This window comes from Aythya fuligula, chromosome 1, assembly GCF_009819795.1.
Source record: "Aythya fuligula isolate bAytFul2 chromosome 1, bAytFul2.pri, whole genome shotgun sequence".
Lineage (NCBI taxonomy): Eukaryota > Metazoa > Chordata > Aves > Anseriformes > Anatidae > Aythya > Aythya fuligula.
This window is the reverse complement of record NC_045559.1, coordinates 40,514,076-40,528,929: the sequence shown is the minus strand read 5'-3', so window position 1 is coordinate 40,528,929 and position 14,854 is coordinate 40,514,076. Positions and strand designations below refer to the sequence as shown.

At 39.0% G+C, this 14,854-nt stretch overlaps 1 protein-coding gene across 9 annotated transcripts in view; it reads left to right on the top strand.

Moving 5' to 3' along the window:
- Window positions 1–14,854, top strand: part of OSBPL8 (oxysterol binding protein like 8) — an 89,255-nt gene that overhangs the window by 49,473 nt on the left and 24,928 nt on the right. For 8 of the 9 annotated variants that reach the window (XM_032207542.1, XM_032207545.1, XM_032207544.1 and 5 more), the window contains 2 exons: window positions 9,656–9,726; window positions 13,936–14,016. In XM_032207542.1, coding sequence (XP_032063433.1) covers window positions 9,656–9,726; window positions 13,936–14,016 — 152 coding nt within the window. Of the gene's footprint in view, window positions 1–3,071; window positions 3,323–9,655; window positions 9,727–13,935; window positions 14,017–14,854 lie in introns of those variants that run through there. The other variant, XM_032207546.1, reaches the window with a different exon arrangement.

The window sequence follows — 14,854 nt, the reverse complement described above, 5'->3', positions numbered from 1 at the left end:
CTAACGCACTTTCTATGTCAATTATTAAATTATTAAGGTACCAAGAACCAAATCTGTTGAGAATAGAAGCCTTCCTGTGATGCTAGACTAATGAATGATGGCTGTTTGGTTTTTATCAATACATTGGTTCATTTAATAGGAATTTATTTTCAGGTTGGGGTTGGAGAGAAAAAGGATTTTTTTTTTCTTTATATGGTGGTTGATGAAGTGCACGTTGCCATTGTTACCTGCAGAACGTGCGAACAGCAGCAATTCCAAACGACTCGAAATACCTTTTCAGGAAGCTTCAGGAATCAAGTTTGTTGCAAGGAACGAGGAGGGTTTCTAGAAGCTTTGGACACCGAGTGCATGGAGAGCAGAAACCTCTTTAATATTGCAGGCTGATTCTCAAGAGTCATAATAAACATTTAATTAAAAGTTTCAGCTTTCTTTTGACCTAACAGCCTTTCTGTTGTGTATCAGTTATCTTTCCAGCAGTGTATACTGCCTTGAAGTAACTGAAGGAAATGAACATATGTGTCCAAGTACTAGTGGGCATAATCAATCACAAGCTGTTGCAAAAGTGCAGATCTAGTGAATTTTCATAGCCAAACCATGTCCTGAACTGGTTTACCACTGCAGGTTTAAGTGAAATACAAAGATGACACAGTGGGGGAGAGGGAGATGAAGGAGAAAATCTAAATTAGATTATTTTTCCCCCTCTCCTTGTGGTGGTGAGACAGTCATCTTTGGCAAAAGGCACAGTCTGCCTCTGCTGTATTGCTGTTAATAAAGGAAAAGTTTCTTAGCAGCAGCTGCCTTGTTTGGGAAATAGCTTCAGAGAGGGGAAACATGACTGTAACATTATCATGCTTGGAATTCTAGCCAAAGATTTTAGGCTTGCTTCTAAATTGAGAAAGGGACATAGGAAGGAGAAACAGGTTTTTAGTCTGTACTCTGTTACAGCTTGGCTACGTGAACAGTGCCAAGGGACCTGAGAGAGCATGGAAAGAAATGAGGGATAAACCTTCAGGATTATATTGTTTCCTCCAACCCCTGGATGTCTAGCCACTTCTCAGTAAAATGAACACAGTGTGGTAGAGAAGAATACAAAGGGAAAGAATCTAATAGCCTGGTAGGAATATTTTGGGGAGTGGCTCCGGAACCAGCTGGCATGCCAGCTGGAGATGCAAAAGTGGTCTGGAGGGCTGATGGTAGTCTCCTGTCAGCCTGTGTGACCCTCCTGTGCCAGGGCAGGATATGGGAAGCATCCTCTGAGACCAGTGTCAGTACAGTGATCATGGGCAGGGTCAAAGCCCCAGTGTCAAAATAGTGCTTAACACAGACATTAATTGGGCAAGATTGGTCTGTAATAAGAGATACAATTCTTTCTGTGTGCAAGAGTGGTTTTTCTGTTGTTGGTTTCTTTTGGTTTTAATTACAAAAAAATAAAATTCATACCATGGTGGTTTGCACTGTTTTGTAGCCCAGAAGATAAACTTGGAGAACTGATGTGGTGCTGTGTTTATTTAAATGAAATGATGCATAAGTGGAGACAGGTATTAATACAAGACATGCTCATCTACTTTCTCCCCACACTGTGCTCAAGTAAATAATTTTTCACTTCTCCTACAAAAGAAGTGAAGGTTACATGTCACAGGTAATGATTTCTATTGATGGCTTGTATTTGGTTATTTCAGCTGCATCTTTCCCCCTTTTTTTTATTCTTTGACATATACTAGAACATTTTTCTGGTAAGAGACATGAAGAAATTCAAGCAATTCATAGCATCCTAGAAGCTACTATGCTTCGTAATCAGAAAAATTACTTTCAGTGGTTTCTGTACGTACCTTACCAGATGTACTAATGCCCATTCTTCACAGTCAAAACCTTTCCTAGAGGTTATAGAATATTTCAGTGTACTGTATTATTCTTTAGCCAATGTGAACTGAAATTATTTATCTGCAAATAGTGCACTTGTTTACATAAACAGCTGGAGTAAACAGTATTATTAAAGGATTAATCAAATTCATGTTACCACTAATTTGATTTAGGGGATGCATTTCACATTGTAAGAAGAGAAGACCTCTTGTAGGAGTAAAGGAGAACATAAGGTCTTGTTTTCAAGTATATTCTTATTGTTTTATTTTTCTACTTTCCAGCAAACAGAGTAGGTTTCAAAGTGTATTTCATCAGAAAGGTGGTATGATGAGAAAGTGGAATTAGCAGAGACAGGAAGGAATATTCCACGCATGGAAGAAAGTGGTCATGCACGCTAGTTGTCAGGGCAAAGAAACAGCCCATCAGATGAGCAATGCATGAAGGGGGTTAGGGAGAGCTTATTTGACTTCATCCTGGCACTGATCAATTAGATCTGCTTAGATCATTTGATTCCTACTCTTGAAGCACAATTTACTGGGATTTTTTTATGTTTAAAATTTAAGTTGATTAGTTTAACTGTTGTATTCATTGCATAAAACATTTGGGGCATTAAAAATAAAAGCTTTTTTTGTGGAGCTTATTTTGTGCAACTGTTCCAGGAGTCACACAGTTTGCGTATATAAATATGGCAGAGTGTTAGAAAAAGCTATAATTTCAGCTATTAAATAAGAAATGATGATATAGAAACCATGGCAATCAGCTGATGAAAACTAGCTAGGCAAGTGCCTAAAGAAGGAAGATAAAGCAACACATCAATTCTATTTTGAGGTACCCATAGTGTACCCATAGTAGATATCAAATAAGGAAGCCACCTTAGCTCTTGAGTGCAATATTAGTTTGGGATTTGAAAGACTAACAGGAAAAGAAAAAAAAGAAAAGGGAGATTATGAATCCGTAAAACCTAAATAATGATTCTTTTTATGCGCTTAGAAAGCGAAGCTGAGTAGGACCAAAACTGAGATGTAAGAAAACGAGACGTGCTGCTGTTGTGGGGAAGCGAAGCTGAAACAGAGCCGTTCTGCTTTAAGTGTTCTAATGGCTTTGATGAGGACAGTGTAATGTTGCTTGGCTGCTGCTGATTTGGCAGCCTCTGTCTCTTCGCTGCATTTTTCACGTGTGCCCTTCGTTTGTTTCTTTCCTTTTGTATCTTACTCATCAGAATATGAGGTAGAAGGCTGTTACTGCAACACTCTTGTTCCAAGCAGCTAATGCTAACCAGCTTTCACAGAGAACATAATCCTTACACAAACACCTTAACTCATGAAGGAAGAGGGTCCACTGCGACGTAGGTTTTCCTCATGTGCTGGGATTTCATCTGTGTTTTCTCCAAGAGCTGATGGCCGAAAACTTGTCCGGAATGCTTCATTTGGATGATATTATGAACTCTCTCCTGCTTCACCAGGTTTGTTTTGGTCTTGCATTTCTTAAAATGTAAAGAAGTGAATACAATTTCCACATCAAATTTTCCAACCTGAATGAAAGTAATCTACTGAGATGTTGGTAGACACCGTTAACAGATATCAGAAGGAATATTGCTTGTATGCATCTAGATAATAGCTCTTTGTAGTAGCAAGAGCTGTTGTAGATAGGCAAACAAATAATTCGGCTTACCCTGCAGCAAATATTTGTTTGAAAGGGTACTGCTTACTTGGTGCTGACTGGAGTATTTTGTTTTGATTTTTGGGGCTTTTATGACTGAAGTTCTGTATTGTGGTTTATAAATCTCTTCCTTCCCTGTACTTTCCTTGAAATAACAGGACAGAGCATAAGGATTTTATGCTACTGAAGAATCTGCCTGCCTGTAATTAGTGGTTTGACACATAATGACAAGATAGAGTGAATTAAGGCTAGAACCACAGCCTTGCTAAACTCTGTACTGCAAGACTTTAAAGAAATGTAACATCAGAAATGGCTTGATTCTCTTTTTGGTCAGATTGCTGTCTCCTGAAAGTCTGTGCTAGAATATTGAAGTGAAATGTAGAGGTTTGTTGTCCATAATAAGTATTGCTGATACTGGAATTTCAGTAGTTTACTTCAGTAAACTTCAATCCTTGAAACTGCATACAAGGTCACCTCTTTCTGAAAAGCCACGCTGTAAAAATTGTGCGTTCTTAGCAGAATGATTCTGTGTGTGATTTGTCTTGTGCATGTGCACGTGCACAGTTTGTTGCAGTCCCATGGGTCCAGAATGCTGGGAATAAAAGAACAGCTTTCACTTCTTATTGTGTGCATCCCACAGAATATCTCACTGGCTTCCTAAGTTTTGGCTCCAAAGCTGTGGAAAAGAGTTGGGGTGCAGAGTGTACGGGAGGTTGTGGACTGGCAATTTAGGAGTTGTCTGCATCACTGGCTCGTGGCTTGCAGAATCACTAGAGCAGCATGCTCAGCCACTGGCAGCTGGGGGCAGTCCCTTGGAAGACCACAGTCTCCTAACCCTCCTGTTTTACAATATAACATTTCCTTTCCATCTGCGTCAGGAAATGATCAGCCTTCTACCAGGAATCTAACACTGTGTCTTATTAAAGCTGCTCAGGAAATAAAAGGTCTCAAACCTTGAAAGCATGGAGTTGGCAGCTAGACAGATCCTCCCTCCCTTTAAAATAAATGCATGCAATCTGGAAATTAGTGAAATAAAAACAGATGAGTTTCCTATTTATTTCCTTCCTGTATGGGATTGTACATCAAAGCTGATCAGCGTCTGTAAGTGAACAATGAATGACTTCTTAAAATGCAGAACAAACGGAAATGAGCTTTTAGTTAATAAAATCAGGTGTTAACACATAACTAAGAGATGTGTTCTCTCCTGGAATCTTCCATATATATGAGCAATTTAAACGATTAATATACTGGAAGGTACACTCTTAGTTTTGGTTTAAGCAAGGAGTAGTTATTGCCTAACATTGAGGGAGTTCTTTGGTTATGATGATTTCATTTTCTATGGTGTTTGAAAAAGGAAATATGACTGAGAAGATAGGTTAAAGGGCTTTGCCTGCTCTTCTGATTACTTCAGTTTCAAAATCCATGGAGGAATCTGAATAAGTCAGTATGGGATTATATTCTTAAAACTGGTTGTCAAAATAAGCTTCTGAAAATCACTCAGTTAAAAATACTTATCTCCTGTGATTGAATCCTAAAAGATCTTCCTTTTATTTTTTTCAATGTTCACTAAATAGCACTAGTTCTGGTACCTCCCAGAAAGTTTAGCTTACTCTGTTCTTCCAGAAGCGTATCATTTTTCAGCTCAATAAGTTGTTTTTTCAGAACTGCACATTACACCAGTAAGCAAATCAATCTGTTCCTTGTTTTTAATGTGCAAGTTAGTAGCATTGTTGCTTAGCTTGCTGGTTTTCCATGCATTCTATTGCTTTTATTTTTTTTTACTGGTTCTTCTGTCTATTGAAAAAAATAAATGCTGCCACCACCACCACCATCAAAAAAAAACACAAACACCTCCAGTGGGTAGAAATTCTTTCTTACTTTTTGGATAAAATAGACTTAGTATTAAGAAGTATTTTTTTTTTCTTTTTTTTTTCTCACTATGGTATTCTAGCTGCAGGTGATATTTGTTGAGAGGTACAAAAGCAATATTTGAGATACAGAAGATATTGCATGGTTTGTTTGCTTGTTTTTTCCCCTTCCCTTGAGATTGATTAAGAGACAGATTGCAGGTACGAATTCAAAGAATGGTACCTTCAAAATCAAAGTTTCTTAACCAAACACTTGTTTGAAAATGTACCCTACCATAGACTTAATCCTAAAGATTCTTGAACACTAATCTTGCAGTGTTTCTACTCATAATTTTTTGTCAAAGATGATGTTTTGGGAACTTGTTTTTGTTTTGGTATTGACAGTGTGTCAATTCTAAGACTGGTTTGTGTTGGAAGGGACCTTAAAGATCATCTAGTCCAGCCCCCCCTGCCAAGCATCGTTTGGTTTTTGTTTCAAAAACATCATCTTGCACATGTGAAGTTCTGGTTGTTCAAGTGACATGCAGTTGTCCGACTCTCCTATCTTTCTGAAAGTTCATTGTCAGTTTTCATCTAAATTTAAGCCTACAAGTTTTAGAAGCACCCAATGGGAACATAGTCATTGGAAGTTTTCATTGGACTCTAAGATCATATCACGAACTATAGCTGACTTCACTGGGTTTTGGTTCTGTTAAAACACAGTGTTGCTCTGAACACAAACTCTGTTATCCAGAATTGATTTAGAGGCTACAGTAGTGAAACTTGTGCTTAAAAATAAATAAATCTGCAAGTGCCTTAAATAATATTAGGGGCTTAATCTGCAGCTCTGAAGGCTAATTCAGACTGCATTTGCTTGCTATTACATCTGAAGATTGCTCTCATGAGTTTAAATTAAAAAATGATAGAGAAATCCAAGAGATTTAATAGTGAGGAGTGACAGAAAAGGTCTTAATCACTTGAAGTTCTGCATTGTGAAAGGTGGGCTAAGGTTACCCTATTAAAGAGTTACCTACTGAAGTATAGAACTGGAAGTAGCAAGAACACTAAAATATTAAGTCTCAAACCACTGATGATAAACACTGAAAAACTTGAAACACTTTATTTTTATTAGAGACTACCTCCTGCCCTAGCAGCCTATGCTCCAGGCAGTGACTTCAATGACTTTTTTGTGTTTATTAATATCAGGTATAACTTTTAGTACCTCCGGGGCTAACAAAACTACAAGAAGAGCAATAACACAAAGCATCGTTTTGAGGCACAGTGTTCTTGGCTATGCTGTTATCTTTGTCAGATATCCATAGAGAACCTTCTAGTTCATAACTGGTAGCAGGAAGGGAGAAAACAGTATTTATAATATACACAGAATCAATAATAATTGTTTGGATGTTGTTGTTTCCTTGACCAAGTATTTGTCCAGCAGAGTGTGTTGTCCTCAGTTTGGGCCCGTATATAGCCTTTTGTGATGTTTCAGTACAGATTTCCCTGCAAGTATCATCTCAAATTATTCTCAGAAGAAACAAAACTATTTACTGCATGGACATGCACCTGTCTTTACAGAAATGCACTGGCAAAAGTGTGTGTTACGCTGAGGAAGGTTGTGACTGGAGTAGCACCTGAATAATGATTTTTTATTTTTTTTTAACATATATTTTGTCACATGGAGAGAAAGGCTTTCTGCTGTATTCTGGGTTAGTTTATTCCTTCCACTGAGAGGGGAGCTAGAAGAAGGATAGATCAGGACATGGAGCTGACTGCTTGGGTTTTTGTTAATAACTGAGACAAGATAGAGCGAAGTGATCCAGAGTCTGCAGCACTGTGACTTCAGTAGTTGGATTCACCAGCAAGTCCCTCAGACATCATTTTGCTGTTTGTGTGGCTAAGGGAGGGATCAGTAAGTGTGGTGGCACATTTGTAAAGCAGCAAGTGCGTGTACCTCTTGGCCTTGAGGCACTGGGAGTGGGAAGGTGAGGTTCAGGAACACAGCTTTGGTCTTCACCTCTGACGCTGCTCTGTTCTATTTCTGCTTGGTGATACTGATGAAAAGCTTGTTTATAAAAATCAAAATGTGTGTATGTTAGATAAGGATGTATAAAGTCCTTAAAGCTGTTGTGCTTATAAAGAAAGCTGTGAATTACAGCTTCTCTTCTGTTAGCACAACCCTGACATAGCACTTCCTCGGCAATTACCATCACTAGGTATTTTGTGCCTGTGTTTAAATAGATAAATGAAACCTGGAAGGTCATTAGGAAGTCCCTATGTTACATTTTCAGTGGAACTTGGTTCCTAATTAGAGATTTGTTTTGGGTGTGGGGTGAGGATAAGACATCATTACTGTGATTCTAGTGCGTGTCTGACTGCCTGAGACTGGCATCACATCCAGTAACTTCTCACTGAACGTAGGCCTGTCCTTTAAGGCTTGAGGTGGCCTTTGTTTTGTTCCAGCACCTAATTACTGGTCCTGTAGAAAATGTGCTTTAGTATTTGGTCTTACGTATGAAACATGCCTTCTGGGCTATGGATCTTGACACCTCTGTTATTTTTGTATTATTATTTTTTGCCATATTCCCCAGTACTACAGATCTTCTGCCTGTACAGGTACTTCTTCCCTGTGGCCAAATAGCCTTCTGCATTATACATTTTTGTTAGCTGAACAAAGCCCTCACAGATGCATTAAAAGCATGTCAAAAGGAGGGGTTTAATGAACTGGGTACATATATAAGGGCTTCTGTAAAGACATGTAAAGTTTTGTGTAGACAGACATAAAATGTAATTGTATTGCAGTATATATATATAGTTAAGTCTGTTCTTCATCAGAATCTCTGCAAAAGGTAATAAATTAAAGAAGAAAATAACAAGAAAAAAAAAATGGTTACTGAATGAAAACTAAGAGGAATCTTGTATTTCTCACGTAACCTGAAGAGCAACCTGATTTCCCAATAACTCGCTGAAACTTCCCCAGACGTGTATTTGTGATAGAGGTTTTAGTGCTGTCTTAGCATTTCTGGGTAGTGTAAGCGGTGGAAGGGTGAAGATACTAATTAAAATAATAATAATAATAAAAAAAATCCCTCATTAAACAAACTACTCAACACTGCTACAGAAACTTTAAGTTCTTGTGAGCCGCACAGAGCCTACACACACATGCATACCCATGCATGCACTCCCCTGAAGCACATGAAGTGAACTCTCTGGTGAATCCTGTCATGTCAGAGGAGTTAGGGCCAATTTCTCCGACCAGGTTGTGGCCTGGGTGGGCAGGGGGAGCTGGGATGGGGCCTGGGGCCTCCTCCTGCCCGCAGTTTGTGCGGGTGTGGTGCCCTCTGGTGGGCCCGGCCTTCGGGCTTTCAGCTGCCTGGGCTGCTCCTCACCTCCAGCCAGCTCTGCCGTGTGGCTGGGGGGCATCCAAGCGGTGGCATTTCGACTCAAATAAATGCATCGAGGAATTTGTTTTATTCCAGTCTGGAAGAGCTTATGCTAGAACCAACCTTCTCAATGAAAATGGGTCACTGATGTGTTCCGTCTGGTAACTGCACCAGATTATTTTTCTGAATGTGGAAAGAGAGCCCCGCGTACTGTCCTGTGGGACGTGGCGGCTGCACAGCAGCATTTCTGCAGGTCATGGGCCCCCTTCTGCTGCCACACACATCACGGACACCATCAGTGACTCACTGTGCTCGGTGGGTGCTGAGAAACTGGTGGGGCTGCGTTGTGAGTCATTCACGTTAGTGTGGGGTTTTGACTTTAAATATAAGGTATGTTGAGGCAACAGTATAAATTCGAGGCTAATACGAGCAATCTGTTTCATGTACTTACAAGAAACGTACTTGTAAGAAATCGACTGGCAATCTTAATCCATGTTGCAGACTTGCTTTCACATGTGTGGATTTTAATGATTATTTGTAGCTAAAGAAATAAACAAACCCAAACTGATTTTATTTGGGGTTGTGTGTGTGGGTAAGGGAGACGGGGAGCTGAAAGGACAGACATTGCTGATCGTATTTTCAGCTGGTCAGGTCATTGGCTTGGGTGCAGCACCATCCAAATGCAGTGGACTGTTCTCACCTCTTTGAGGGTTTTAAATTAGACTATACAGCAATAACTGATACATTTTCAATTGATGTGATGATCTAGTATGTATATGATGTTTGAAAATCTGATTTGCTTGTGCTTTGTATGTTAAATACAATTTGAAAATTTATTTCAAAGGCTAGCTCTTGTAAAATGTAAAGCACTCAAATCATTTGCAATGATGCTGTCTTTTCTTTAAGGTTTTGACAAAGGGAAGGATGATGTGTCACAAAATAAAGAGGATACAGCACATTCTATGTCAAAAAGCAAGGTAAGGAAAGCAGCCTCGGTTAGGGTTTAAAATGTCAGCATACAAAGGAGTTAAGTGTCTATTTTAATAAATGCAAATGTATTCGACTTTCATTGCAAGTAATCTTGGAGATTACTCTTCAGATGTGGCTGTAGATAAAGACCAAAATGAACTTTAATGTAGTTCTCAAGATGACATCACATGAAAGTATACAGTTCAAATTAGTGAAAATGAAACGTGGAGTCCTCTCACTTTGATCGTGGTGCAGATGTTGCCTCACCAAATGTAATGTACAGCTGAACCATCAGCAGTATATTAAAGCAGATATAATTGGTAGTGCATGTTTATACTTTTTGATTGTCTTTATTAATAGAAATGGAAAAAGCAGGAGCCATGCAAATTCATAATCATGACATTGTGGTCCCGAGATGAGAAAGATGTGCTGAGATGCAGTGAAAACCAAGAACAGATGAAATGGAGTTGGGAGACACGTGGCAGTAACCAAAAAAGACTCCTGTTACGTAGTGATCTCATTTTTTTTTTTCTCTCCAGAACTATTTTGTTCTGATCACATTTACCTACATAAATGGATTGCAATAACATTCTCATTCAGAATGAAGTGTTCTTTTTGATGGTCTTCATACAGTATGCATATAACGTAAAAAGTCATTGTAGTAATATAGCAAAAATTTACCTTACCTATCTGTTCCTTTCACAAATCCTTTTAAATTCATACATTACACTTACAGAAGCTTTAAATGCTAAGACATTGTATAGGCTGCTCTGATGCAACATGTTTTATATATTGCCTTTAACTCTTAAAGTGCCTGGTATGTCAAAATACTAATTTTTTATCAAGTTATTTCTATATATTTAGAATGTGAAATTCCAGAAAAATATTTCTAATTTTTAAAATAGATGTCTTTTTCTCCCTAAGACTTTAAAGAGGAGAAAGATAGTGTTTTGTGGAGGAGAAAGTTCTGTATAATTTGATTGCTGATTTGAGTAGCTAAGTTAAATTCAAGCATCGCTGTGGGATAGAGTTTAAAGGCTTTAAATCATCCAATTGCATGTTTTGGTATTTTCTGCTAGTACATCCACTGGCATTTTTGGCTTTCAGGGAGGAAAGAGGTGATAGTAGACCCTGCAAACAGATTGCCAGGGAGCAGCAGGAGTGAGCAGCTCTGCAGGGAGGGCTGGCCAGGAGTGGCAGCACGGCAGGCAGGAGCAGTGCCAGGAGTGCAGCCGGACACCTTGAGCAGAGCAGGGCTGGCGGTGAGAACTAGGCTCAGCTTGTGGCATAAATCCATAGTGAGGGGCAGGCCTGAGGCCAAGCCAAGAGCTGAAATCTGTGGGTCAGCAAGGTGCTCAGCCAGGCACAGCTGTAGCCTAGATCAGGCTGGCACCAAGGGCTGGGAGCTGAGCTTCATTGCATCCACCTCCCAGGTGAGGTGGGGGAAACGGCTACTTTCTGGCACAGCTCTCTTCACAGCAGCCCGATCCAAGGTTGGATCACGAGTGTGGTGCATCAGAGCTGGCTGTAGGTACAGGCAGCCACAGCCTGAGGAGTAGGGGGGAGTGCACTCGAGGCCTTGACACAAATTTTTCTGCAGTATTTCACGTGTCTGAGACTTCAGGAGAAATGTTACACAGAAACTGAAGAAAATCGATCTGATTTAAATGTTATAGTGACAGTCCCCTTCTAAAATCATGTTATCAGAATTGCACGGTGGGAGAGCAGGTTAGCTTCTGCGCCTGATGCGATTCTGCGATGTCAGAGCCAAGCATCTCATGTAGTTGGTATCATCCATCTGACTTAAAATCACAAAATTGTGAGTGTTCCAGTTTTTCAGCATCGCGTTCAGGGAGATCAAGGAAGCATACTTTACCATCCAGCTCATTTCAGATCAAAATATTTTCATTGGTCCAGAAATCTCTAAATCATTTTTGGCTTGGAAATCAGGTTAATACTGTTTCTTTTAACCTACATGCATTTCAAACTTCATTCATCTCTATTTTTTTCTCTTCCTTATTTTTATTGGTTCTTTTCTTTCCAGGGTCTTAAGCCTTTGTATGATTTTTGCTGTTATTTCTACTTGTGTTTTTCTGCTATTGAGGAGGAGATAGAGATATTCCTACTTCTCCTAATAAAAATGATTTTTTATCCTTAATTTTTCGATGGTGCCTGTTAAGACTAGTGGTTCCTTTATACCCAACAAATAAACTTCAGGCTAGCAGGAGATGGCACCTGGCTGTCCCAGCTGTGGAGGTGAAGTAGCAAGCCTTCTTTCTAAGTAAGGATTTCTTGTAAATTTTGATCCTATTCCCTGTGTGTGGATGTAACACTGAGAAGGTCGTTAGCTTAAAATATCCGCATCACCGATCTGTCTCATCATCCATTAGACAGGTAAATACAGACCTTCACTCAGTGTCATGCTTGTGAGCTTTATAACTGATACCGAGGAAGTGAGTCTCTGACCTGTGATACTCACTGCTTTGGGGCTTTTGTATGCATGGACTTTAGATTGCATTAGTTTTCTGTTAGTGAGCAACTAGAGTATTTATGAATGTTTTACTTACGTTGCTCCATTATACCTCGCATAATGAGTTCATTACCTCCTATTTGACAATGATAAGCATTTTTCCCCCCTCTGTTATTACATTTAAAGTTCTGTATATCCTCTAACTTCTAGACAAAGGAATTACATTTCAAGATGCATGCTCATCTTAAATGTTTTGAGTGTTAAAAACATATCTTTAATACAAAATGAAGAGATGGCCTCCAGCTTCCAAGATGAATATCAAAGTTAGGGAACATTTACTTACTTACAGTTTGGGTAAATGATTACTTACATACAAATGATTTGGAGTTAAAATTACTTTTTCCCATTTACTGCACTTGTCTTTTTGATACTATTAATGTTTTTATCTAAGTATACTCCTGTAAAGTGTGACATCAAAGTTAGATTGTTTTATTTCATTTGTCAATCATTAATTTTCATTTCTTTGGCTTGAGCAATGCACGTTAAGAAAAATGAGTGCGCAAGTGCACTGTTCTTGTTATTGAAGTAACCGTTCTCAGAATTTGCAATATTTTTTTGACTGTCATTTTATAGGAATTCAGTGAATTAACTTTGCATTGTAGTCTGAGACTTGAAATGACTAGTCAGAAACGTTGAATAGCTTGAGAAGCAGTACTCAGAAACCTACCCTTGAATTTATACAGTTCAGGAGGTTATATTGATTTATTTTTTTGACCAGGCAGAGACTTTGGGTCCATCAGATTTACATTTCAGCGCACAAAGAAATTTAACTCTGTAATTTATGTGAAGTTTACGTATAGTGGATGCCTATACGGTGTTCTCTGAGTTGGAAGAGGAGTGGCATGGGATAACTCTGTGATAGTCTCCTCTTGTTTTAAAAAAATAGCTCTGTACCCCAGGGTGAATCTTTGGTAGTTTCCTTTCAACTAGTGGGCAACAGATGCCAAGAAATAAAACTTTGAACCTTATAAGATGTGGGGAGAGGCTGTGGAGCAGAAATCACATGGTGCTGAGCAGCACGTTGTTCTGCCATGAATAAAGACTTGGGTTTCATAAATAAACTTGAGTTGTCTTCCCCTGCCTATCACCACAGAGAGCTTCTCTAAGATGACTTATAGAGTAACCAGAGTGTGGAATTAGGGAGGAAAGAGCAGAAACAAGTGTCAGTAGTGGTCAGTTGTGCTCTGGTAACTTAGCATTGAATTCTAGGTTGAAGAGGCTGTATCTTCTGTCATGGGTCACAGGGTAAGTGCCTCTGTAGCAATCGATTTTTGAGGAATTCGCAAGTTAGGAAGATGATGGGATGTCAGACATGGGAACGATTCCTGTGTTTAAATACCAGGATTCTCCTAAAACCTTTTGTCTCCGCTGAAATAATACCTACCTGGCCAAGACTGTGACATATCAAGGCCTAAATATTTACTGTATATAGTTCAGCTTCTGGAGTAATTGCAGGCTTCTTTCCCCCAAAACCTTTATGAAAAATGACTCAAACAGGTGTTGAACAGCTCATGTTACAGGCTTTGTTGTTTTATTGAGTGGGAGAAACGGCCAAAGAGTGAATAGGAATGGGGAACTTAAAAACGTAATTATACTCTTCAAACAGTTTAAGAAGTGCCTGAAACAGTGATATGGCCTCATATCTGTCGCCATTTATTTATTTTATTCGCCTTTTTGTGAATTTCAGTCTGAATCCAAGCTTTTCAATGGCTCCGAGAAGGACATCTCTTTATCTTCAAGCAAGCTTACCAAAAAAGAATCTCTCAAGGTGAATTAATCTCCATAAATATGTGTACAAAGTTTTACCATATACTTCTATTGAGAAGAGAAATGCTTAGTAGTGAGGAGATCTCTGAAACATCCGAGTATTGTGAGAATTAGTGTTGCTTCTTCTCTTCAGTTTTCAAATCTCATTGAACTGTTACTTGAGAATCGGCTTTTATAGCGTAGTCTTTGAGAATGCATAAAATTGTAGGTTAACTCAGAAACTTATAAAATAATGCAGGTTGCCAGGGGCCTCAGGACATCTACACGCAATGAAATGACAAACTGTAATATCAAAGTTAGAGTTTGCATGCAGTCCTTATTTTTTTTTTTACTGACTTGTTACCCCTGTGTTGTAACAAGTCCATACTCTTCAGTTTGGAAAATACTATGTCAGGGAAACGTTAAATTATTTGCCACTAAAAGAGGAATATATGTTGCTGTGAATTTCTACTGGGGAGGGAAAGTAAGAGGTGGAGAAAAATTACTCATCAGATAAGGTTCCTGTAAAAATCAGGATCTGACCCTAAATTTGGTTTTGCGTTTTACACCAGGAAAGGAAGAGGGGAATGTTGTTTGTTTTGGTCTATCCCATCCCCCCCTCCCCCCATGATTCTAATAGGAGTTTCACAGTCCTCAGTCTTAAAAGCAAATTGCAGAAGAATCTGAATTTGATCGCATTGGTAGCAGCTTTTGAAATAGAGCATGGAATAGTTGTTTACGTTTTGGGATCAAATACTGTGTTTTAAAGCTACTTATCTCTATCTTTCTTGCAAATGGAATTTAGCAGGTTTTACCTCAACTTGCACTTGTAGATGTCTTTTTGAGCTCTGATTAATTGC